Genomic DNA, 27,943 nt, shown 5'->3' on the forward strand with positions numbered 1-27,943 from the left:
AAAGGCATTCACATATAAACAAAGAGAGAATTTGTTTCCAACAGATTTGCTTTACAAGACATACTAAAGGAAATTCTTCAGGCTGACATCGTGTGGCAACTTAAATCCATACAAAGAAGTAAAGAATTGTAGGAAAGATACATACAAACACACACACACACACACACACACACAACCTGACCCTCAAACAACGTGGATTTTAGGGGCACCAGCCCCCTACAAAGTTGAAAATCTGTGTATAGATTTTGACTCCCCCAAATCTTAACTACTAATAGCCTACTATTGACTGGGAGTCTTGTCAATAACATAAACAGTCAATTAACACATATTTCATTTTCTTTTGTTTTGTTTTGAGACACAGTCTTGCTCTGTCATCCAGGCTGGTGTGCAGTGGCACAATCACAACTCGCTGTAGTCTCAACCTCCCAGGTTCAAGTGCTCCTCCCACATCAGCCTCCCGAGTAGCTGGGACTACAGGCATGCAACACCGTGCCAGCTAATTTTTTAATACTTTGATACAGACAAAGTCTCACTATGTTACCCAGGTTGGTCTCAAACTCCTGGAACACGTATTTTGTATGTTATATGTTTTACACACTGTATTCTTACAATAAAGTAAGCTACAGAAAAGAAAATGTTATTAAGACAATCATAAGAAAGAAAAACTACATTTACAGTACTGTATTTATCGATACCATAAGTTTACACCATCTGTTTACAAGGTGAATCATCTGTCAGAAATACTAGGCAAGTGCAGCTGCAGACTACAATCTACGGTACATATCAAGCAATCCAACTTTCTCCTGTAATGTTACGACTTTTCTCTGCTTCTGCAGCATCACTAGTGGCACTTGCTATGGGTCCCACGTGTCATTCAAGGTTTACAGCATTGCACTAAACACAAGAAACACATGGGAATTGAGAGATCACGTTTTACTGCAATAGGCAATTTACTGAAGGGGTGAACCACCCAGGAGGAGATGATCAGCATCACGTGGCATCTTAAGTAGATCCTCACGCACTGCAAGAGCAACAGGAGGTGGCTGTGAAATTATTACAGTAGCATAGTATGTACCACAGTTAACTTCACACGGTTATGATTGAATGCTGCATCTTTACATGTGTTTACATTTCCCTTGGCTGTGAATGGTACCATGTACTATCTGTGTTTGCGTAAGCTTTGATCAATTTCAATGTTGTGTAATAGATTTGTGTATATTTTATAGGAGTAAATAACATAGACTAGTATCTACAAAAATTGTATGCATTCATGACTTGCCTTTTGTGGTTTTTTGTTTGGGGTGTGTGTGTGTGTGTGTGTGTGTGTGTGTGTGTATGTGTATGTGTTTCTGTGTCTCTCCCATGTGCTTATTTTGACCCCTGGCCACTCACAACACACCATCATTTTTTTAAATAACTGGTTCAAAGGACAACTTTTTTTAACTTCTAAGTTCAGGGGAACATGTGCAGGTTTGTTACGTAGGTAGACTCAGGTCACAGGAGTGTGCTGTACAGATTATTTTGTCACCCAGGTATTGCGCCCATTACTTATTTTTCCCGAACCTCTCCCTCCTCCCACTTTCATCCTCCAGCAGGCCCCAGTGTCTGCTGTTCCCCTCTTTGGGTCCACGTGTTCTCATCATTCAGCTCCCACTTATAAGTGGAAACATGTGGTATTTGGTTTTCTGTTCCTGTATTAGTTTGCTAAAGATAATGGCCTCTGGCTCCATCCATGTTTCCGCAAAAGATATTATCTCATTCTTTTTAATGGCTGCAGAGTGTTCCATGGTGTGTATGTACCACTTTTCTTTATCCAGTCTACCACTGATGGACATTTAGATCGACTCCATGTCTTTACTATTGTGAATAATGCTGCAATTAACACACATGTGCATATGTCTTTACAGCACAAGAATTTATAGTCCTTTTGGTATATACCCAGCAATGGAATTTCCTGAGTCAAATGGCAATTCAGTTTTTAGCTCTTTAAGGAATCACCACACTGCTTTCCACAATGGTTAAACTAATTGACACTCCCGCCAGCAGTGTATAAGTGATCCCTTTTCTCTGCAACTTCATTAGCATGTGTTATTTGTTGAGTCTTTAATAATAGCTATATGACTGGTGTGAGATGGTATAGCATTGTAGTTTTGATTCACATTTCTCTGATGGTTGGTGATACTGAGCTTTTATCATATGCTTATTGGCTGCATGTATGTCTTCTTTTGAAAGTGTCTGTTCATGTCCTTTCCTCACTTTTTAATGCAGCTGTTGGGTTTTTTTTTCTTGTAAATTTGCGTAAGTTCCTTATAGACACTGGTTCCTATTAGACCTTTGTCAGAGATGCAGTGTTTGCAAAAATTTTTTCCCATTCTGTACGCTGTCTGTTTACTCTGTTGATAGCTCCTTTTGCTGTGCAGAAGCTCTTTAGTTTAATAGATCCCATTTGTCAATTTTTGCTTTTGTTGCAATTGCTTTTGGCACCTTCATCATGAAATCTTTGCCCGTGCCTATGTACAGAAAGGTACTGCCTAGATTGTCTCCCAGGGTTTTATAGTTTGGGGTTTAGGTTGAAGTCTTTAATCCATCTTGAGTTGATTTTTGTACGGTGTAAGGAAGAGGTCTGATTTCAATCTTCCGCATGTGGGTAGCCAGTTCTCCCAGCACCATTTATTGAGCAGAGAGTGCCTTCCCCACTGCTTGTTTTGATCAGCTTTGTCAAAGATCAGATGGTCATAGGTGTACGGCCTTATTTCTGGGCTCTCTGTTCTGTTCCATTGGTCTGTGTGACACACCTAACTTTGACTTAATTTTTTTCAATATTTCTAAGCTATGCAGTTCATCTGTGAGTTTTTTCAAATTGTCACAAATCTCCAAAAAAATTTCCCAGACATTTATTGAAAAAGATCTCCATATAAGTGGACCCAATGCAATTCAAATCCATGTTGTTCAAGGGTCAACTGTATGTCTTTTTTTAATCATTTTCCTTTTTTCTCTTTAATATAAAATACATTGCATAAAATAATTGAAATGATAAAACGATTATATACGTTAGGCATATAAAGTAGAAGTATAACATATGTGACCATCAAAGCACAAACAAGGGAGGACAAACGGAGCTATACTGGAACATGATGTCTGTATTCTCCACGAAGTAAGTTAGTATTAATCCAGTACAGATCATATTAAACTAAGATGTACAGTTTAACCCTTGGAGCAATCAATAATAAAATAACTCAAAAACACAGTTCTTTTTTTAAAAAAGAAACAGAAGAGAATTAAAATGTATACAAGAAAATATAATTTAACACAGTAAGAAAGCAGTAAAAGATAAAGAGAGGAAAAAAGATACGAGATATAGTGAAAATAGCAAAGTAGCAGACACAAAGCCAAGCATATGAGTAACTGTATTAAATGTGAGTGGACTGAACATTTCAGTTAAAATGTAGAAATTGTCAGGCTAGATTTTATCATTTTTAAAATGATAACTCATGCAAACAGTTAATAAAAGTGGGCCGAAGTGGCTATACCAGTATCAGGCAAATAGACCCTAAGACAAAAATATTACCAGAGAAAAAGAGACATTTAGTAATGATAAAGTTCAATTCATTTGGATGATGTAATAATTATAAAAGTATATACACTTAACAACCGATCCTCAAGATACATGAAGCAAAAGCTGACACACTTGAAAGGAAAAGTACCCAATCCAACAAAATCGTTGAAGACTGCAATACCCTTCTCTCAATCACTGAAAGAACAGTTTCACAGAATATCAGAGGCAATGTGCAAGAGAAAGAGCGGTTCACAAGCAGGACAAATCTGACACTCATAGAACGCTCCACAGAACAGCTGCAGAATACACATCACGAGTAGAATATTCTCCAAGACAGATCAAATGCTAGACCATAAAACAAGTCTTAAAATAATTAAAAGGACTGCAATTGTGCAACGTACGTCCTGTGACCACAACTGAATAAGTCAAAAACATAAAGAAATACGGGCAATCCACCAATATTTGGAACCTTCAAAACATACTTTGAAATAACCCATAAGTCAAAAAGAGAAATTATATGGAAAATTGGAAAATATTTCTAGCTTAATGAAAATGAAGCACATTACGTGTTAAACTGAAGAAATGCAAAGAAGTGGTGCTGGGGGAATAGTTTGAGGAGTATTATCTTTCTGTGTTAGTAAATCTTTCTGTTTGAGGAGGACACGAGTGTGTAAATGAAGTCTCAAGATTTAAAAGTATTGTGAGTAATTTTGTAACAATTGTAACGGAAACCACACACATTACTGATGTAGTCTTTTCCATGATAACAGAAATTGTACTCAAATATTACACAAAATGAAACAGATCCAGATCACACTACCTCGTAAACTTGCTGTTATAAGTAATTTAGCTCCAGACTCAACTTACAGCAAATCATATTTGATAGAAAATGAAATTAGAATGAGTTTACAAATCACAAAGATAATTCATGAAAAAAAAATAAGCAGTGCTACCAGAAATCTCCTAGTGGCTAAGGGAAAGCTGGTTAACTTAAAATAGTCCAGTTACAACCTCCATTGTTTTCCACTTATAGAATATGAGGAAAGAGTTATAGATGTAGCCTTTCTTCATTCACCAAACAAAATATGAAATACAAAATCAGGTAAAATGCCATATGGCAAAAGTTCTAAAATCTTACCTCCATCAGAACAAAGAGCGCTGCGAAAAACAGAAGTGTTGCCCATTCCACTCTGTGTAGAATTATCTCAAAATCATGAATATCAGCTAAAATTAGCAACCAGATGGCACCCAGAATAGCAATCCATCCTGCAAATAAGTAAACAGACATGGAGATATAGTTCCACTGTTAACACACCAATTCTTTTTTTTATCTTCTGGTTGCCTTTTTCAAGAATAATTGTCATACTACAAACTGCATATATTTAAAATGCATATAATTTCTATTTGGATATACGTATACTCATGAAACCAACACTGTAATCAAGATAACGAACACGGCCATTGACCCTAGGAGTTTATTCATGCCTACGCTCTTGCACCTCCTCTAGCTCCTCTTGTCAACCCCCACACTCCCAGTAAGCCATTCTTCTCTTTTCTTTCACTATAGATTGATTTACATTTTCTATAAATGCAGGTTTTCTGTAAATTACACCATTGTTTTTTGTTGTTGTTGTTTGGGGGGTTTTCTTGAGACACAGTTTTGCTCAGTCGCCCAGGTTGGGCTGCAGTTCGACTCACTGCAACCTCCACCTCCCAGGCCCAAGCTGGGGAGCCTCAGCCTCCCAAGTAGCTGGGATTACAGGTGCATGCCATCACACCAGTTAATTTTTTGCATTTTTAGTAGAGACAAGGTTTCGCTATGTTGGCCAGGCTGATATCAAACTCCTGGCCTCAAGTGATCCACCTACCTCCACCTCCCAAAGTGCTTGGATTACAGGCACACGCCACCACGCCCAGCCAGTTGTGTTTTTTTGTCTGACTATTTCTCAATAGACAGATCATCCAGACAAAAACAATCAACATTCAGCATAACCATGTTAAGATCCTTCACTGTTGGCCAGGCGCAGTGGCTCACGCCTGTAATCCCATCACTTTGGCAGGCCCAAGTGGGCAGATCACCTGAGATTGGGAGTTCGAGACCATCCTGACCAACACGGAGAAACCCTGTCTCTATTAAAAACACAAAATTAGCCAGATGTGGTGGCGCATGCCTGTAATCCCAGCTGCTTGGGAGGCTGAGGCAGGAGAATCGCTTGAACATGGGAGGCGGAGGTTGCGGTGAGCTGAGATCGTGCCATTGCACTCCAGCCTGGGCAACAAGAGTGAAACTCTGTCTCAAAACAAAAAAAGATCCTTCACTGTTGGTGTGTGAGTCCGCAGTTCATCCTTTTTTAATGTGCAGTAGTATGCTAGTGTGTGGATATATTACCATGTACGTATCATTCACCTATTAATGGACACGTGGATTGTTTCCAGTGTCGGCTATTTCAAATAAACATGCTGTGAACATTCATATACAAGTCTTTGTATGTACATAAGCTTTCAGTTCCCTTGGCTAATACCTAGGAAATGAGACGGTTGGATATATGATAGGTTAATACTACGCAATGTTATATGAAACATTTATGCTTCAGGAAACTGCAAAACTATTTTCCAAAATAATTTCCTCATTTTACAATCCCACCAGCAGCGTATGAGAATTCCAGTTCTTACATCTTCACCAAAACTTGATCAGCCTTTCTGATTTTAGACATTATAATGGACGTGTAGTGGGATCTTACTGTGGCTTCCAATTGCATTTCTCTCATGATTAATGACATTGAGCATCCTTTTTATTTTTATTTTTATTTTTTTGAGATGGAGTCTCACTCTGTGGCCCAGGCTGGAGCACAGTGCTGCAATCTTGGCTCACTGCAACCTCCGTCTACCAGGTTCAAGCGATGCTCCTGCCTTTGCCTCCCAAGTAGCTGGGATTACAAGTGTGCACCACCCTGCCCAGCTAATTTTTGTATTTTCAGTAGAGACGGGGTTTTACCATGTTGGCCGCACTGGTCACGAACTCCTGCCCTCGAGCCCACCTTGGCCTCCCAAAGTACTGGAATTAAAGGCATGAGCTACCATGCCGAGCTGACATTCAGCATCTTTTACTTATTTGCCATCCATATATCTTCTTTCATAAAGTTTTTTGTTTAAATGCTCTGGTTATTTTTTTCCTTACTGGTTAGAGCAAATGAAACCCAAACTAAGTAGAAGAAAAGAAATAATAAAGATTGGAGCAGAAATCAATGAAATAGAAAAGGGAAAAAAAATGTTAGAGAAAAGCAAAGATACCAAAACCTGGTTCTTTCAAAAGCTCAGTAAGATCAGTCAACTTTTAGCCTAGGCCGGGCGCAGTGGCTCACGCCTGTAATCCCAGCACTTTGGGAGGCCAAGGCAGGTGGATCACGAGGTCAGGAGATCAAGACCATCCTGGCTAACACGGTGAAACCCCGTCTCTACTGAAAATGCAAAAAATTAGCCGGGCGTGGCGGTGGGCACCTGTAGTCCCAGCTACTGGGGAGGCTGAGGCAGGAAAATGGCGTGAACCCGGGAGGCGGAGCTTGCAGTGAGCCAAGATCACACCACTGCACTCCAGACTGGGCGACTGAGCGAGACTCCGTCTCAAAAAAAAAAAAAAAAAAAACTTTTAGCCTATCTGAAGAGACCAAGTGAGAAAACAAAATTGCCAATATCAAGAATAAGTTCGGTGGCATGACTATAGATTCTATAGATACAAAAATGTGTACTTGTTTTCAACAGCTGCCATAACAAATGATCATAAACATAGTGGCTTGACATTCCCTTTGAAAACCGGCACAAGACAGGGATGCCCTCTCTCACCACTCCTATTCAACATAGTGTTGGAAGTTCTGGCCAGGGCAATCACTCAGGAGAAAGAAATAAAGGGTATTCAATTAGGAAAAGAGGAAGTCAAATTGTCCCTGTTTGCAGATGACATGATTGCATATTTAGAAAATCCCATCGTCTCAGCCCAAAATCTCCTTAAGCTGATAAGCAACTTCCACAAAGTCTCAGGATACAAAATCAATGTGCAAAAATTACAAGCATTCCTATACACAAATAACAGACAAACAGAGAGCCAAATCACGAGTGAACTCCCATTCACAATTGCTTCAAAGAAAATAAAATACCTAGGAATCCAACTTACAAGGGATGTAAAGGACCTCTTCAAGGAGAATTACAAACCACTGCTCAACAAAATAAAAGAGGACACAAACAAATGGAAGAACATACCATGCTCGTGGATAGGAAGAATCAGTATCATGAAAACGGCCATACTTCTCAGGGTAATTTATAGATTCAATGCCATCCCCATCAAGCTACCAATGACTTTCTTCACAGAATTGGAAAAAACTACTTTAAAGTTTATATGGAACCAAAAAAGAACCTGCATTGCCAAGACAATCCTAACCCAAAAGAACAAAGCTGGAGGCATCATGCTACCTGACTTCAAACTATACTACAAGGCTACAGTAACCAAAACAGCATGGTACTGGTACCAAAACAGAGATATAGACCAATGGAACAGAACAGAGTCCTCAGAAATAATACCACACATCTACAGCCATCTGATCTTTGACAAACCTGACAAAAACAAGAAATGGGGAAAGGATTCCCTATTTAATAAATGGTGCTGGGAAAACTGGCTAGTCATATATAGAAAGCTGAAACTGGATCCCTTCCTTACACCTTTTACAAAAATTAATTCGAGATGGATTAAAGACGTAAATGCCAGACCTAAAACAATAAACACCCTAGAAGGAAACCTAGGCAATACCATTCAGGACATAGGCATGAGCAAGGACTTGTGTCTAAAACACCAAAAGCAATGGCAACAAAAGACAAAATTGACAAATGCGGTCTAATTAAACTAAAGAGCTTCTGCACAGCAAAAGAAACTACCATCAGAGTGAACAGGCAACCTACAGAATGGGAGAAAATTTTTGCAATCTACCCATCTAACAAAGGGCTAATATTCAGAATCTACAAAGAACTTAAACAAATTTACAAGAAAAAAATCAAACAACTCCATCAAAAAGTGGGCGAAGGATATGAACAGACACTGCTCAAAAGAAGACATTTATGCAGCCAACAGAGACGTGAAAAAACGCTCATCATCACTGGTCATCAGAGAAATGCAAATCAAAACTACAATGAGATACTATCTCATACCAGTTAGAATGGCAATCATTAAAAAGTCAGGAAACAACAGGTGCTGGAGAGGATGTGGAGAAATAGGAACACTTTTGCACTGTTGGTGGGACTATAAACTAGTTCAACCATTATGGAAGACAGTGTGGTGATTCCTCAAGGATCTAGAACTAGAAATACCATTTGACCCAGCCATCCCACTACTGGGCATACACCCAAAGGATTATAAATCATGCTGCTATAAAGACACATACACACATGTTTATTACAGCACTGTTCACAATAGCAAAGACTTGGAACCAACCCAAATGTCCATCAATGATAGACTGGATTAAGAAAATGTGGCACATGTACATCATGGAATACTATGCAGCCATAAAAATGGATGAGTTCATGTCCTTTGTAGGGACATGGATGAAGCTGGAAACCATCATTCCGAGCAAACTATCACCAAGAACAGAAAACCAAACACCGCATGTTCTCACTCACAGGTGGGAATTGAACAATAAGAACACTTGGACACAGGGTGGGGAACACCACACACCCGGGGTGGGGGACAGGGAAGGGAAAGCATTAGGGGATATACCTAATGTAAATGACGAGTTAATGGGTGCAGCACACCAACATGGCACATGTATACATATGTAACAAACCTGCACGTTGTGCACATGTACCCTAGAACTTAAAGTATAATAAAAAATAAAAAATAAACATAGTGGCTTGAAATAACACCTATTTATTAGATCATGGTTTTCATAGGTCAGAGGATGCTGGTTTACAGCCGAATGTCTGCTTAGAGTCTCATGAAGTCACAGCCACAGTGTTGGCAGGGCTGCGCTCCCGTCTGGAGGCTCTAGGGCAGGATGTGTTTCTGTGCTCATTCAGGCGTTGACATAATCCAGTTCCCTGCAGCTGTAAGACTAAGACCCCTGTTTCCTTACTGGCTGTCACCCAAAAGCTGTGCTGAGCTTCCAGAGGCACCCACATCCCCAGCCTCATGCCTCCATTCCTCCATCTTCAAAGCCAGCAATGTCCCTCTCACACTTCAAATCTCTCCTGCCTCTTCGCCTGTCACAGTTCTCTAACTGGCTCTTCTTTCACTTTATTTTTAAGGGCCCTTGTGATTACATTGGATCTACCTGGATAATCCAGAAAAATCTCCCTTTATGAAGGTTTATAACCTAAATCCACCTGCAAAGTTCCTTGTAATATAACATATATGGCCATTAACATCAGGAACTAGAGGGTGGACTCCTTTGAGGCAGAGAGGTATGTATGAATTAATTTGGGAAGAATTAACATTTTAACAATATAGGAGCTTCTGATCTATAAACACAGTATATAGCTCCAATTATTTATGTGTTCTTTCATTTTTCCTAAGAATGTTTTGTATAAATCCCAGCACTCCTTCGTGTAGAAATTAACAAACTGATTCTAAAAATCACATAAGAATGCAAAGGACTAGAATAACCAATACAACTTGTGTAAAAGAAGAACAAAGTTTGAGAATATACATTATCTTACTTCAAGATTTATTACACAGCAACAGCAATAAAAACAGTGTGATATTGCATCAGAATAAATTGATCAATGGAGAATCCAAAAATATACCCATATATTTATGGTCCATTGATTTTTTTGCATAGATTCAATGGTGGTTTAATACCATTAGAAGGAGAAGTCTTTTCCACATATGGTGCTGGAACAGTTGGATATTCACATGCAAAAGAACTTTTACTTTGATCTGTTCACTAATCATATACAAAATTTAATACAAATGGATTATAGGCCTAAATGTAAAACTTAACTATAAAACTTCTGGAAGAAAATACAGGAAGAAATCTCTGACCCTGAGTTAAAGGTTTTCTTAGATATAACACTAAAAACATAATATATGAAAAGAAAAAAATCATATTAATTGCACTTTATCAAAATTACAAATGCTTGTTTTTCAAAGGGCACTGTCAATAAAAGTAGAGAAAAGCCACAAACTGGGAGAAAATATTTCCAAATCATCTATGTGATAAAGACTAACATCTAGAATATATATATTTTTTAATTCTCAAAATTCAACAAGTAAACAAACAACCCAATTAAAATGGGAAATATTTTAAACGGACACTTCAACAAAGAAGATAGAACACTGGCAAATGTGTACATGAAAAGATGGTCAAATACCACTAGCCATTAGGGAAACGTGGAGTAAAACCACAATGACATTTCACCATCTACCTTCGAATGTGTAAAATAAAAAACTCTGACTAAAGTGAATGTTGACAAGGAGATGAAGGAACAGGAACTTTCAAGCACTGCTGGTGGGAGTGCAAAATTGTGTAACCATTCTGGAAAAGAGCGTGGCAGTTTTGAAAAACATGATCCACACACCCACCAATATGAACCCACCATTCCACTTTGAGGTATTTACCCAAGAGAAATTAAAGCATAAGCTAACACAAAAAATCAAACACAATGTTTACTGTAGTCTTAGTCCTGATGGTCAAAAACTGGAAACAATTCAAATATCCATCAACAGGTGAATGTATGTCCAAAAAAATGGTGTCATATTCAAACCATGGAATACTACTCAGTAATAACAGGAATGAATTACTGATGTATGCGACCACACGGATGAATCTCATAATAATTATGCTGAATGAAAGCCGGAACAAATATATATATATATATCATTTTTAATATAAAGTTCTAGAAAATGTAAATAGCAGAGTTTGACAAGCTATAGTCCATGGGTCAAATCTGACTCCCTGCTTGTTTCTAGAAATCTAATTTTACTGAAACACATCTACAGCCCTCCATTTAGATACTTTCTGTGACTGCTTTACCACAACCCAGTCATTTAGCATTCGTGAGAGAGAATGTAGGCTAAAAAGCCTCAAGTGTTTTCTGTCTACTCTTTTGTGGAAAAGCTTACCAACATAATCTACAGTGACAGAAAACAGGCCAGAGACTGCCTGAGGAGGGAGGTGCTGGGAGGTCAGGAGTAAGCGAGTATCAACAGGCTCAAGGAGCTCTTCAGTGCCGTGACTGAGCCAGGCTCTTCATCAGGACGGAGGTCTGACACTTCGTCTCTAAACACTCTGATTCCAACTCTAAGGTTCACTGGATTTTCTTAGAATATTTTTGCTGTCTCCAGTAAACACTGTATGCAAGATGTGCTTAGAACACTAAAGGTTCAAAGAACTGGGGCATCATCAAATTAGCCAAAGAGGTTGCACAAACTGATGTATGCCTGCTCGCAACTAAATATGGATCCGATTGATAGTTATGTGTGTGACTTTCATTATAAGCATTACAGAGCTAGCCATCTCCCACTTTCAAGAGTTAGAGACTAAAGTTAGGGCCCACCAAAAAGATAAAGGAGTTCTCCAAGACCAGAGTGGATCAGGCCAGTTTACAAGTAGGAGAGGCAGAATACTATTCAGTTAAAAAAAAAAAAAAAAAAGTACTAAGATCTCAATTGTTTACATGTTTGAGGGGAGGAAAAAAATCTCTTAAATAAGAATTACTTGGATGAATAAACTATCCTGTTAAACAATTCTTGACAATTCTATACCTTGCCTTTTATTTTATCTACTTATTTATTTATTTTTAATTTTAATTTTTTTGAAATGGAGTTTTGCTCTTGTCACCCAGGCTGGAGTGCAGTGGCACAATCTCAGCTCACTGCAACCTCTGCCTCCGGGGTTCAAGTGATTCTCCTGCCTCAGCCTCCTGAGTAGCTGGGATTACAGGTGCCCACCACCACATCCAGCTAATTTTTTGTATTTTTAGTAGAGACGGGGTTTCACCATGTTGGCCAGGCTGGTCTCAAACTCCTGACCTCAGGTGATCCACCTGCCGTGGCCTCCCAAAGTGCTGGGATTACAGGCATAAGCCACCATGCCCGGGCTGTACCTTGCATTAAAAAAAAAAAAAAAAAAATTACCTGTTCTGATTGTTTCAAATTATTTCTATTACTCTTACTCTACCTTCAAGGGCTTAAATATAGAAAACAATGACAGTTATTGAATATGATGTATAGAATTTGAAGACGTATCCAAACTACCCTTTTGTCTCCTACAGTTCCTCCTGCTTTCCAAAGTATACCCATTTCTCTACTTTTGCAAGACCATTGTCTCACAATATCTGGAAACACTCCTGATCATCTGGTCCTCACTGGTTGTCCCCTAAATCCAAATTGTTCTATATGCCACTTTTGGAAACCTGCTCTGTACCTGCCTCTGAGCTTAAGGGATATAGATGGGAATGTAAGCAAGGCACCACTTCAAAGGCCTCGCCGTCCAGTGGAGAACACACGTATGTAAATAAAGTTATACTTAATGCAATACTGTAGGTAGATGTAAACCACCGGCGAGCACCCAGAAAAAATAACAATATATGGGGACTGAGAGAAGGTTCCACAAAGGAGGTGAACCCTGCCCCCTGGTTCAGGTAGAGAAGAGCAGCATTATTCGCAAACTATTGTGAATGTCTGTTCTAACCTGGCTGGAGGGTAGCTGAGGCACCAGCAAGGTATTCATCTGTTTCACCTGAGGCAGAAGAACCCAGGTCAGGAAAATGGCAGGCATTGTTCAAAAGCACTGCAAGCCAAACCACAGGTGCCTGGGGAAAGACAAGCATGTAACAGGCTACCGAGGAACAGGAGCAAAATCTGGAGAGTTTCTTTGTGAAACTGAGATATTCAAAAGCAAACATGGTGCAGGTGGGGGGCGGTGGGGGCAGGCAGAGAGACAGAAAGCCACATGCCTATCTAGGGAAAAGCCCCCGCTCAGAAAAGACGGGAGAATGCCCAAAACTTTCAGCTTGTGCTGATGCCTAGTCGCAGTGCAAGCCTGGCTAAGTTTTGAAGGAAGGTTCTATCTAGCACAGAGCCAATCTATAAAGCAGGAAGAGGTATTTTTGTTGTGGTGGTTCGTTTGCTTTTTAAAGCTCCTGGAATTCAAATCAAGCTCTGTCAAAACACCAGCCGAACACACTAAGCAATCACTAAGGAACAGAGATTCCAGTGACCATACATGACGAGGAATACAGTCTTTTCAAAAATAGTTTGGAAATGTCACAAAACAAACAAGACTACTCCAGCCTTCAATTATAAAAATGAATAATAATAACAACCCTGGGGAAGGGAGTGAAACTGATTTCTAGATTTACCACAATATAATATTCAAATGTTCAGTGTTCAACCAAAAATAAATCACAAGGCATAGGGAAAAAAAAAAAAAAACCAGCTAATGGAATAGAATATGGAGCCCAGAAATAAACACATATGCTTATGGTCAAATGATCTTTGATGAGAATGCCAGGACTACTCAATCACAGTCTCTTTAACAAATGGTGTTGAGGAAACTGGTATCTGCATGCAAAAGAATAAAGTTGGACCCTTATCTTACAACATATACAAAAATTAACTCAAACTAGATTAGAGACCTAAACATAAAGTCTAATACTACAAAACTCCTAAAAGAAAACATGGAGGAAAACATTCAGTCTACTGGACTTGGCAATGATTTCTAGGCTACAACAGCAAAAGTGACAAAAGCAGAAATAAACGAATGTGATTCCATTAAACAGACAGAAGGCTGATTAAGAGATTACCGGGGTGGGCAGGGTGGGGGGTGAAATGGAGAGTTATTGCTTAATGATTATAGGGTTTCTGCTTGGGGTTAATGAAATGTTTTGGAGATAATGGTGATGGTGACGGTCACACCCATCCATGTGAAGAGACCACCAAACAGCAATAAAGCTTTTTAATCACCTGGGTGTAGGCGGGCTGAGTCCGAAAAGAGAGTTAGCGAAGGGAGTTAGGGAAGGGGCAGTTTTATAGGACTGGGATAAGCAGTGGAAAGTTACAGTTAAAGGGGGTTTTTCTCTTGTGGGCAGGGGCAGGGGTCACAAGGTGCATGGGGGAGAGATCACAGGACTCATTGTCCAGATGAAGAATGTCACGAGGTCCATCGAGCCATCAGTTGGGGCAGGGCAGGAACAAGTCATCATGGAATGCCGTAAGGCTGGTCAATAGTTAAGACAGGGGCTGGCTGTTTCACTTCTTTTGTACTTTTCGGTTGCCTCAGGCCCTCTGGATGTATACGTGCGGCCTTGGGCTCAGAGGCCTGACAGTGATGTAATTAATGCCACTGAGTAGTACAATTAAAAATGGTTAAAATGACAAATTTTACGTGATATATACATACCACATATGTATCTGATATATATGTATAAAACATATGTATATATCACATGTGGATACATACATATCTATATACATATACATATCACATACTTTATATGCATACACAATTTTACGTGATATACATGTATCGCACAAGCCTTGCCATTTTAACTATATATTTTTAAGCATATGACATATTATTTTTCTTACTACAACAGGAAAATTTTAAAAAGGGTGACAGGGTTGGGAAGGGCATTGTCATTTAACGTGTGAAAGGCAGGCCATGTTTTGTATCATGCAAACATGTTGGGACCCCAGTGTTAGACAGGGAGAGGTCTGTGAGATTTCTCAGCAAAGAGGCTGCAGTGGCCTGATGTTTCTACTTCATGTTAGCTTTGTCTCCGAACCAGAACGTTACTTTTCTTTGAATTCTCCGGGGCACCTAGCACACAGTACAGAAGACAGACAGACACTTGCTTCTCTGATCATCACATCTGACGGTGACTCCTTCACCGCTCCTCTAACACAGATCACCACATCTTTTCTTTCAATTCTCAGTAAGAAAGAATTGCTCCAGTTTCACTTGTCCTGGATAAAGCTTTTTGACTCCAGAAATGGCATCCCTTGTTTTCTCTGCCATATAGCAATCAGAAGCTCTCTCTAAAAGTCAGTAAGAACACAAGTTCTTTTCCATGATTCTGAGAGAAATTTCAGTCATGACAAAAAGCTGGAAGGTCCTTTGGGACTCTTTTTAATAGTTCTCCTTTCTCTTATCGATTGTGGAGGCCTGCACTTTCCTCCAGCCAGAACTCCTGCCATAGCACTCATCCATCCAACTTCAGAAAAGGCTCCAGAGTCACGGATATTTGTCTTGTTAGAAAAGTTCCCTGCAATAGTCTACAATTGAATGAAGACCTTGTCCCTGCAAAACCTCAATTTCCCTCTTACTTTCAATCGCACTGCCTGCAGAGCCAGTGGCACTAATCAGGGTTTTTGGGGCACAAGCCCATCTGCCTGGTATCACCTGGTCCTGCTGAGTCCAGGCTGCACGTCTACACAGCCCAGGTCCCTGTGAGCAATGCTCCAGGCTGCTGGGCTCAGCACCGGCTCCTCAGCGACACCAACAAAGGCTGAGGCAGTGGTTCCTCCACAGTGTACTGGAAGCAAAAGCCACTGACGGGAGCATCACAGTTTCCAGCTTCACATTCGATTACAAATTCTAACAACGTGTCATTCAGACTCTTTTTCTAAAAATTAAAAATGCAGTTGAGTGGAGATGAATACAGATAAAAAGTACCATTTACGTGAGCCGTCTTTTTCCTGTGGAGCTTCTATCAAACCCTTTCCTCAAGTGGGCATTAATCTCTCACCAAGAGCGTTGCCATTTCTCAATGCAAAAAATCAGAGCTAAGTGGCTCTGTACTTTCATTTGTGTCTCCAACAGAGTCAAGTTCCATGCCAAACAAATAGCTAAAGGAGCCTCTTTTCCCTCATTCCTAAAGCCCTGGGCAACATGATTCAAAGGAAAGCAGGAAAGGGATTCTGCCAGTCCCCCAGCCGCCTCCTACGCACAGGCATTTGCTGGGCATCTCTCAGCACCCCAGTCCAGGGGGAAACTGAGGCTCCCGAAGACGGACTGGTTTTCTGCAGGCTGCACAGCTTGCTGGAGTGAAGTCAGGATTCAATCCCCAGTCTGCAAGAATTTCCTTCCATGCTGCCACGTTGCATTCCTCTGACGTGCTCAGGCTTCTGATGGAATGCTTTTGCTAATTATGAACAGATCTGGTTTATTTATTTGAAATCTCTTGCCACAGTGTGACTGGATTAATATACTGAGAAACGTAACTTAATTTTGTTCTATTTGAAATCTTGTCATCTTTTATATAAAAGACATACCGTCCATGTTCCTTGCCCTGGACATTGCATAACTGACTTTGAACAAAGGCAATACTGTCCGGATCAATTAAGATGAACTAACCGATGTGCCTTGAGGCACACAGGATGCATCTCCAGAGACTATCTGAACAGTTACTCATCTCATATTCATCCTTCCAAACGGGAAAACCCGCAGATGGACTCTGCACACTGTGTACAGTACAAACCACCCTGCCTGCCGCCCTTTCATGAGGATATTACATGAGTACTGGCCATCAACTGCCTGAAATAGACCAAGTGAGATCACAAATAATCAAGGACTTTCTGTTGCACAGGTACATTGTGGTTGTCCCTGGGGCAGTCCTAGCTGTCTCACTTACCCAAGAATTCAACCTCCAGGGTGCAAACCCAGTGCTTCCTTGTGGGGAGCCCCCACTCCACAGTTGGGTGGGTGAGTAGTACAGGGCACACGGGATGAGCCGGTTTAGAAAGTCGGAAGAAGCTGAGTGACCAGGGGGGTTAAGGTCTATTATGGCACCACGCATCAGGCAGTTGCTACGGGAGCAGAAAGAAGGAGCACCTAACTACTTACTCAATTATCATATAGACTGCACAGGCTTTCTCTCAAGGGAAAACTCCCATTCTTTCTAGTTTCCCTTTAAAATCCAGCAAAGGAAGACCATTTTTTATAATCTTTGTGTCTTCCTGCACTGCTTAGCCATCAGCCTGAACTGTTTGTTCGTATCTCATGCAGTCGTGCACCAGGCACTGCTCTTCAGGCCTGTGTGTGTATTACCTGATTCAATCCTCACAGCAATTGTAAAGCCTAGCTCCAACACTCAGTTGCTTTTATGGGCACCTGCTGTGTGCTGCAGGACACAGGCTTAGAATTAGGAAGATCGAGCTCCAGATCTGCCGTCTCCCTCCTAGACCCAGAAAGTGGCTGTGACTGCCCCAGATACTGGCTGTAGCTGCAACACCAAAGCTCGGAGTGAAGCCAATGGCTTCCGTTCAACACCTGGAAGCTTCCGCATGGTTTCCAATCTGGCTAGAAAATGCCACAACTACATCAAGTGAATCATTTAAAAAGAGTTGAGGTTGGAAAGAATACAGATGATTCTACTTCTGAGCATTTTGCTTCAAATAAAGATTTCCACCAATGTGGACAGGCCAGTGCAGGGGCATGAGAACGCTGCTGACTTTCCCCTCCCTCTCTTTTCACCGTCCCCACACATTCTCTGCCCCAGAGGCTGACTTGTGCAGACCACATCAAAAGGTTCCATGCCCCAGGATGCCAGTCAGGCTCTGCCCTTGACACCAGAGAATAAATGTGCCTGTTTCTAAGTTTTTTATAAATGGAATCATATAGCATATCCTCTTTTCTGTCAGATTTGTCTTTTGGCCAACATGTTTGTGAGATTCAGTCATGTAATACATTCATTTTTTATTTCTGTATAGTATTCCACGGTATGACTGTCCCGCCATTCGTCCATTCTCAGGGCTGATATCTGAGTTGCGTCCAGTTTGGGACTTTTGTAAAGAGGCTGCTATGAGCATTTTCAGACAGTCTTTCGGTGTGCAAAGGTACATATTTTTGTTGGGCATACCACTACGAACAAAATTACTGAGCAAAAGATATACCTTGTTCTAAACTTTAGTAGGTGCTGTCAAATCATTTTCAAAAGTCATTGTACAAATATACAATCTTATCAGCAATGCACGACACTTCCTACTGCTCTACAACCTTTCAGTATTTAGTACTGTCCGTCTTTTATTCTAACCATTTAGGTGTGGATATAATGGCATCTCGCTGTGGTTAAATTTTGCATTTTACTCATGACTTACAAGGTTGAACACCCTTTCATATGCGTATTAATACTTTCAGTAATGTCAATATCTTCTTCTGTGAAGTGTCTAGTTAGGATTCCTGCCCATCTTTCTATTAGAGGGTTCTGTCTTCTCTTATTGACCTATAGGTGCTCTTTTTATATTTTAGGTATAATTTCGCAATGTGACAACGGATGCTTTTGCACACACTTTTTTTCCACTCTGTGGCTTCTTTTTCACTCATATGGTAGTATCTTATGAGAAACAAGTTCCCCAATGTAAGACAAAGTTATCAACCTCATCTTTTACCATTACGGCTTTTCATACCCAATTTAAGAAGCTGAGTCACAAATATAAATAAGAAAAGGATGGGCCAGCTTACCCTAGTGATTACATGTTATGCATGAATAGATTGTAAGGTATGTTAGTCAGTTAATGCTGCAATAAAGCTACATAACAACAAAACGAGTTGAGTCAATGGAGATGTTTGATGACGTAATATGATGTGATGAAGGCACTCAGCAGGATCCCTGTTTTACAGAGGCCACTGAACCTGGCAGAGATTAGGTCCTCCTAAACCAAACAGGCACCCTGGGGAGGGAAGTGCCTAGAGCTGTGCCGGAGGGGGAGGAGGTCCACACCTGCCTCAGCTGATGCGCCACCTAAGATCTGATGAGGGTCAGGAGGTAGCTAAGCATCCGCCCTCTCTCACCAGGGGGCATTTGAGCCCTTCTGCCCACAACTTGCAGAGGCAGGACTCCAGGCCCATTGCTTGCTAGACCAAGTGGGCTGATGCCAGCTTTTCATCAGTAAAAGTGGCAAAACTGTCACTTTTCAACGTATGCTTTCCAAGCCACTTCCAAAAATGGAAGGCAGAAAATTGTGACGGCGGGGTCAGGGACTGGTACAGCCCTACAAATATGCCATTAGAAGGCAGTAACTAAAACTGTCAGGACACTCAAGGGTTACTGTGCTTACAGGCTGGTAAGTTTCACCAAATATGAAGACCTCTAATGAGAATGCACAGACACAGACACAGAGGCAGGATCTTTGTCCTTGATAAACACAAGTACCAGTTACCCAGGCTGTCCCCTGAATGCCAGCTCACTCACATTCTAAAGCACTCACATTGTCAGAGAGAGACAGTGGCGGGCTGAGCTCCCAGGATGGCCTGAGAGACACCTGCATCGACGCACATGCCCTGAGCACACTCCGGTCTCTGTGGCCTTGGAGTGGCGGACTAGACTGAGCTCTGTCCCGAGGACTGCACAGGCTCATGGAGAAGACAGTTCACATACAACTGCCATGATGGACCTGGGACGGCTATGCTAGCCTCACACACCAGGGTACTATAGGGGCCTCTCAGCTAAATCCATACGCTTGCCGAGGCCATGGGGGAACCAACCAGAGCTTAACTGAACGTTGGTGCTGTTCTGTGGTCTCGAGCATCTTTGAAACATGTTGAAAATCAAACAGGCTCCGAGGAGCTTCATGTTCTTGATGTGGTCAAAACTCACGTGAACTAGAACATCCACGACAAACTCACAAAAACGTCAGCAAGAAAGGAAGGCGCCGTGACTAATGTTTCCTTAAATTTTTATCTTCACTTTTTTAGGTCTCGATGTCAAATGATTTTCTAACCTCTACTTTTAAAAAAATTAACTGAAATGTTGGCAATGTTTATGAGTGTTATTCACCGCTCACAACAAGACTCTACTCATATTTGTACTCAACTTCTGGTGCCTTCAGGGCCTATTAAATGCAGTGATATTCAAAATATGAATATTATGCTCCCTAGATATCATGAAGGAGTAGAATTAAAATTGTGGGGGCTTAAAATGATGTCATCTCATTGTGGTTAAATTCTGCATTTTACTGATGACTTATGAGGTTGAGTGCCTTTTCATATGCTCATTTATTCATTAAAATGAGTAAATTCTTGCACAAGAATAACTAAGCATACAGAAATAACACTAAATGCAGTTTAAGAATTCTCATTTTGCACTGGTGCATTTGGGCTTTGTTAAAGAATCAGGTTCATTATCCCAGAGGCAGGCCCGTGCTGCAGGTGCGTCAGACGCGGTCAGGAATCGTGCCTCATTCACAGGAATCCCCAGTGCCTCTCACAGTGAGGAGTGGGTAAAAACACACTCACAAATACCAGATCAACAAGTGAATGAACAAGCAGCTAAAGTATCCACATAAAACAAGGAATGCAAATTCTCAGAATGCCACACAACTTGAGTCTTCTTGCAGAAAGTAACATTTACTCCTCATTGCAGGTTCTCCTGTGGTCCTTGGGAACCACCCAGGTCACTGACTGCACAACTGCAGTGAGCTGAATTCCACGTGGATGGAGCCTGGAGAGGTACCCAGGTATCCTGGAGAGGTGGGCCAGAGAACAGCCTGACTGTGAGAAACACGCCCAGCTCTTCTAGGACATCACACAGCTTTGCCATTGGGAGTGAACCCCCTTTCTTCTCAGGCTCCTCAAAATCCAAATAGAATGCGTTTTTGACTGATTCATTCCATGCTCACCAACATCCAGGCAGATTTTAGTCACCCCCACTGGTGGGCCACTATGTAATATTCTAAAGCACCAGATAAAACATGATCTCATGTAAAACCCCTACCAAATCGTGTAGGAGGTGTTTTGTGTGTTGGTTCACTAGTAGCTTGTCAGAGCGTGCCACACCTGTCACTCTCCTCCCTACTGGACCCCCAAGAAGGTTTCCCAGCCCTGTAGTTAGTTGAAGCCACAAGACCAACCTGGCCACTAGCAATGGAACACCTAATTTCCACAAACGAACATCACAAACATCACCGAAAAACTGCTTCTTCTTACGAAAAGTTTGAGAAGTGAATGGCCACAGCCCTATTCTCTCATAAGTTATTTCGATTCTTCTTCTGATTATTAATGTTGAAGAATTTAAATACGACCGCAGTGTAGCTTCAGACAAGCAAGTGAAAGTGCTGACACAACCTAACTCTTCTCAGCATTGTGACTACAAAGTTAGGGATATCCTGAGCCCTGAAAAGAAGAATCTCTTGGTCCCAATATTTCTAATAATTCTGTAGCTGTGATTTCTCCAGATTTGGTTTTCTATAGTGAATATGAAGATTGTCCTTCTTATTCATGCTAAGGGGGAAATATAATTCACATAGAAAAATGTTAATATATATTGAGACAATGTAGAATGTTAAGGGTAAAGACCAATGAAAAAATTGTAAGTAGTAACCATTCGATGTGAGAGGGTTAACACTTCTCTCGATGAATGCATGTCTAACACCTCACTCTCCCACTCATAACACATAGATATTTTTACTCAAATAGAGACCACTAACATCTCTGAAAAATCCACAATTTTAAAGCTAATGTGGTACTCTGTCAAAATTATCCTCCCTTTTAAAAGTCTCAGCAATCTTATGGTTATACGCAGGCCTATGTGATCCAAGCCATTTGGAATGAAAAATGAAGCGAGAAACAGTCATTAAATGAATTTGCTCTACCCCAAATTCATTAACCTGTGGGTACTCAATGGAGGATATTGACCGCATTAGTCAAAACATTTTGGAGTTAATAAAAGGAGACCACAACCAACGTGAACACCCGCATGTGGAGACTCATGACCAACCCTATGAAATGCCTCACTAGGCTCCTGGCAAGGCTGCGGTTTTAAGCAACTAGAGGAGGGACACTGGCCTTCCTCATCCTCATATCTCACAGTGTGTACATGATGCTCAGGAAGGGAGACTCAAATGGGCAAAAATGCTCCAGAGTCAGGAACAAATCTCCTTCAGAGCAAAACAAGGCCGTCGTTACTGTGAATCGCAGCTGAAACTTCCAAACCAATGAGAAAAACAAGTTCACGTGTTATTTAGTAAAAGAGCATTTCACAAATGACCGACAAGCACAGAAAAGATGCTCAACGTCATTCATCACTAGGAAATGCAAATCAAAGTTGTCATGAAGTACCACTTCACGCCTGCTATGATGAGCAGAATCAAGGACACACACAATAACAAGCGCTGGTGAAAGTGTGGAGAAATCAGAATGCTCACGCATTTTCACCAGGAAAGGAAAGGTACAATTGCTCTGGAAAAGCAATTAGCAGGGTTTCTAAAAGTTCAACAGAGAGTTGCATATGACCTTGCAGTTCCACTCCTAGGTCAACCAGCTAATAAATGGTAAATTGTGATACATGTTATATACTATGATATATATGTGATATATGACATATTTACATATATAATATACATAGTATAATATATAACATATATATGAATATCATACAGCCAAATGAAATGAAACACTAATCCATGATGCAACACGGATGCACCTTGAAAATGTTATGCCAAGTGAAAGAAGCTGGACGCAAAAGACCACATGTTAAAATGATTCCATTAAATGAGATGTTCAGAATAGGCAAATCCAGAAACAGAAAGTAGGATTAGTGGTTTCCAGGATCTGGGGATTGGGGAAAAGGGGGAAAGAGTGCGTCAGTGACTACTTTTGGGTACAAGATTATTTGGGGAATGAGGAAAGTGTTCTGGAACTGGATACTGGCAATGGTTGTACAACTTTGTGAATATACTAAAATACACTGAATTATATAATTTTGCAAGATAAATTTTATGTTGTGTTAATTCTGTATCTCCATTTTTAAAAAACTGAGTCATTCTCTCTCCCATGATTTCACTTCTTCAGTGTTATGATGAAATGTGGTAATTTTACCCATGGTGAGGATAATAAGGAAAGAAGCTAATTATTCTAATTGACTTATAAATCCAAGATCCATATTACATTACATCATATTACATTACCTTATATTGCATTATATTATATTTATCATCATTCTGAAATAATCTCTTGGATATTTACATGCATTTAAGATAAACATTTGATGAAAATTAGAATAGAGCCATCCAGGGATTTAAATATTTTTATTACCAGGTTAACACAAACTGTATGTAATAACTGACTTAAACAGTTTACATATATCAAGGATTTTTTCTAATATGCCATAGCCTTTCCAGTAAGAGCTCCTCATTTCTTTTTTTTTTTTTCTTTTTTTTTGAGATGGAGTCTCGCTCTGTCACCCAGGATGGAGTGCAGTGGCGCAATCTCGGCTCACTGCAAGCTCCGCCTCCCGGGTTTACGCCATTCTCCTGCCTCAGCCTCCCAAGTAGCTGGGACCACAGGCACCCGCCACCACGCCCGGCTAGTTTTTTTTGTATTTTAGTAGAGACGGGGTTTCACCGTGTTAGCCAGGATGGTCTCGATCTCCTGACCTCGTGATCCGCCCGTCTCAGCCTCCCAAAGTGCTGGGATTACAGGCGTGAGCCACCACGCCCAGCCTAGCCCCTCATTTCTTTTGTGGATTTCATTAGGCCTCTCATCTGTAACTCTGTAAACCAAAAACAAATTTCTAAGCCCCTCAACCAACTGACGGACCCCCTCTCAGCCAAGGACATTTCAAAGAAATCCGAAAAAGTAGTTCAGGACACAATGGGAGGGAAGGGGGCCAGCTGTGCCTCACTGTACCCTCCTCCCTCTGGAATTCAGGCACAACTGCCCAGCATTCATATTAAAACAGGGATCTTAAGACTGATAGAATAGGCGCACCAATGAGACCAAATTCCAGCCTGAGTCTAGTATAGCATCACACGACAGACAGCAGGCCCTGAAAGAAATCCAAGTGTTTTACCGCAAAATATGTTTATTTGACACATTTGGAGACGGCCCTGCAAAGCTGTCTTTTGTGAGGAAAATCTATATTCTGTGGAGAATCCCCTTCCCTTTCCAGATCCTTTCCCTAAGACTGGCATTTTTTTAGGTCTGATAAGAGCTCTGAAACCTGCCATCTGGAGACTTCATCTGCATGATAAAACCCCTGGTCTCTGCAACCCCATATCTTTTTTTTTTATTTTTTTTTTATTTTTTTTTTGAGACAGAGTCTTGCTCTGTCGCCCAGGCTGGAGTGCAGTGGCCGGATCTCAGCTCACTGCAAGCCCCGCCTCCGGGGTTCCCGCCATTCTCCTGCCTCAGCCTCCTGAGTAGCTGGGACTACAGGCGCCCGCCACCTCGCCCGGCTAGTTTTTTGTACTTTTTAGTAGAGACGGGGTTTCACCGTGTTAGCCAGGATGGTCTCGATCTCCTGACCTCATGATCCGCCCGTCTCGGCCTCCCAAAGTGCTGGGATTACAGGCTTGAGCCACCGCGCCCGGCCTGCAACCCCATATCTTAACCCAGGCTCTTCTTTCTATTGATTCTGGGACTTTAGATAATAACTTAACTCTTTCAGCCAATGGCCAATCAGAAAGTCTTTGAATCCACCTATGACCAGAAAGCCCTTACCCCACCCCCTGCTTCGAGTTGTCACACCTTTCTGGACTGAACCAACACACGCCTTACACGTATTGATGAACGTCTTCTATAACTTCTGTCCCCCTAACATGTACAAAATCAAGCTGTAACTCAACCACCTTGGGTACATGTTCTCAGGATCTCCTGGAGTGGCGTCACGGGCCGTGGTCACTCATTTTTGTCTCAGGATAGATCTCTTCAAATAATTTACAGAGTTTCACTCTTCTCATGGACACCTTGACTATGGAAATTATCATTTTGAGCTTCCCCATTTGGTACCCTTGGCCTGTCTCTGCATCACAGCTCTGAAGGTCTTGGGGTCTACATTAGCTGTGTGGTCCTCGCTGCCCCTAATGTGACTGAAACCACCTTTGCAGAAATTGTATCAGTGAGAAAATTACGACAGTGAGGGAGATCTGATCTATCCAACTCCCCTCTTGCCTTTAGCCTTCAAGCTGCCCTTAACTATTCTTGGGCTTAAGGCAAGCTAACTTTGCCAGACATTTAGTTTATAGCTTAAATGGTATCAGCCCTTCCCCAAAACTCAATTGCATTTGTAAAGCTAATCAAAGAACACCAGGATAGGAGGATAGGAGACACTGAATTCTGCTAACGTGTAGACATAGAAGATTGCCAGCCATTATTCAGGAGGTCACAAGACATGCAACTTCCCCAGTTACTCCTGCAGATAACATCTCTATTGTAGAGCCTAAGACTGGCCTTTTGAGATACCTTTTCAGGGTTTTTGCATGTCTGAGACTGATGGCTCCATCTGGACTGGCCAGCTGCTCCTGCAGCTTACCCAGAAGTGCTTCTGCGTGCAGAAGAACCATTTCCCACACCCCTGTGATTTACACCCTCGACCAACTGGCAGCAGGCGCCTATTGCCTAGCCATTCTCCCTGCCATTCTTCCCCAAAATTGTCCTTGAAAAACCCGAGCCTCCGAATCAGAGGCTGATTTCAGTAATAATACAACTCCTGTCTTCCATTTAGCCAGCTCTACATGGGTAAAACTCCTTCCCTACTGCAGTAACTCTGCCTCCATAAATCTGGTCTCCTTGGGCAGCAGGCAAGAGGAACCCTCTGGACAGCTACGTGAGTCCCTGGTAGAATAAATACAGATCCATCTCCCCTCTAGAGAAGACGACCTAGCAGAGCAGCGGTGTCATTTTCATGTTCAGCACAGGAGCCCCAACCAACCCCGAGGCCACTGCCTGCATGCGTCATACAAACGCATGAATAAGTGAGAGGATGGATATATGAATGGCCCAGCTGACATGAATCTTACTAGAAACTAGAGTGCATAGAGTATATATTAGGAAGCCTTGGGAATGTCTGTCCAGCTCATAGCGACCTCCTCTAAGAAGTATGCCTCAGCCACCCCAGGCCACGTCTCACCACTTGTTCCTGCCCGCCTGCTCAGAATTTCCTGTGCTAGGAGATGAAAGAAACCAACCAGGCCAAGCAGACTCCTCTTCACCCGGGAACTGGGTATTCAAAATAGCCTTTTCTCTGGGTGTGGCTGAAATCGAGGTCCTATAAACTGGGAAACTGATGAGGCAACCACTATTCTGTCATGAGCAGAAAAAAGATGCACTAACCGGTGGCAGAGAAGCGAGGGGCTGAGGGCAGAGCACTGCAGAGGCCGGGGCGGTGGGCACCCTCCATCTGGACCCTTCCTCCTTCCTGAGCCTGCCCCTGGGGGGCCCAGTGTCCTTGGAGACTGTCAGCCTGTTATTATTCTAATAATCCTCTATTTTGCTTAAGACAGATCCAATAGATTGCTTTATTTGTAGCTAAAAATACTTTCACAAAGACAACAATAAAACTGCCCAACCAGAGGGACACCAAGGGACACAGAGAAGAGCAGCAATTTCAAAACCATCATCAGCGGAATAATGACGGAAAATTTTCCAGAACTGAAATCTAATCAAACACATCATGAGAGAATCTGGGGTGCATTCTGAACTAATTATCAGAGGAGGAGGCCTAGGAAACTGCTCATCAAGGCTCTAAATTGTAAGGCCAAAGATAACATTTTCAAGCCTGCCTCGCTGATTCTTTTCATAGGTTCATAATCAGTTATCCACAATCTTGAAACCCTAATTTCAGAAAAGCAAACTTTTTCTGTATGTTTTGATGTAAAAAATTCAAAAACAGCTGACTTGAATAGGAATGAGGTTGTTTGCAGTCTTTATTTGTCCCATTTTGTGTAAATAATCGTGTTTCCCTGCAGAACTCATGCTCGGATGACAGGGTGCGGCCCTGAACCTCTCAGAGTGTGTTACATCATATCCAAAATTCAGTATGCTCCCTGAATTATCTTTCTAAAACCACAAAAAAATCTGAATTTTGAAACTCCTGGGGCTCAGAAAGCAATACCCCAAAATGAAGGCCTCCAAAGCGTTAAAGTTAACGATGGTCTGAGAAGGACTCTGGGCTTCTGTATTTGAGTCCTTGTGGATGAACCGTAACCTAGCTTAGCAGTTAGACAAAGTGGAAGCCTAACTTAATAGTGTGCACTTCCAACAACGGCTGAGTGTCGGCCAGTCCCCACGGCCATACTTCAACCACTCATAGGCTGCTGACTGTTCAAACTGTGTTCAAACACGGACACCGCCGGGCTGTAACCAATCTCACTGTTTCTGTACCTCACTTCTGACTCCCGTACGTCATTTTACCTTTTTTGTCTATAAGTTTGTTCTGACCAAAGGCACCCCTGGAGTCTCTTAGACTTGTTAGTCTCATTAGAGCCTTGATGAGCAGTTTCCACAGTAAATCTGCTGGGATTCTGAGGGCTGTCCGATTTGCGAATCATTCATTGTTCAATTAAACTCCTTTCAATTTAATTCAGCTGAAGTTTTTGTTGCATCAGAAGGAAGTTTTCTCTGCCTTCCTCCTGCCGGCCCATCTCTCAGTCCCATTCTCCCCCGAGGCTGCCAAAGAAACTAGAATCCC

General features: G+C 41.5%; 1 protein-coding gene across 4 annotated transcripts in view; it reads right to left on the minus strand.

Moving 5' to 3' along the window:
* OCA2 (OCA2 melanosomal transmembrane protein) overlaps positions 1-27,943 on the minus strand; it is a 326,593-nt gene that overhangs the window by 151,248 nt on the left and 147,402 nt on the right. For all 4 annotated transcript variants that reach the window (XM_033190812.1, XM_033190808.1, XM_033190809.1 and 1 more), the window contains exon 19: positions 4,695-4,822. In XM_033190812.1, the coding sequence (XP_033046703.1) occupies positions 4,695-4,822 (128 nt within the window). The remainder of the gene's footprint in view (positions 1-4,694; positions 4,823-27,943) is intronic.

This window comes from Trachypithecus francoisi, unplaced genomic scaffold (genome assembly GCF_009764315.1).
Source record: "Trachypithecus francoisi isolate TF-2019V2 unplaced genomic scaffold, Tfra_2.0 Lachesis_group3, whole genome shotgun sequence".
Lineage (NCBI taxonomy): Eukaryota > Metazoa > Chordata > Mammalia > Primates > Cercopithecidae > Trachypithecus > Trachypithecus francoisi.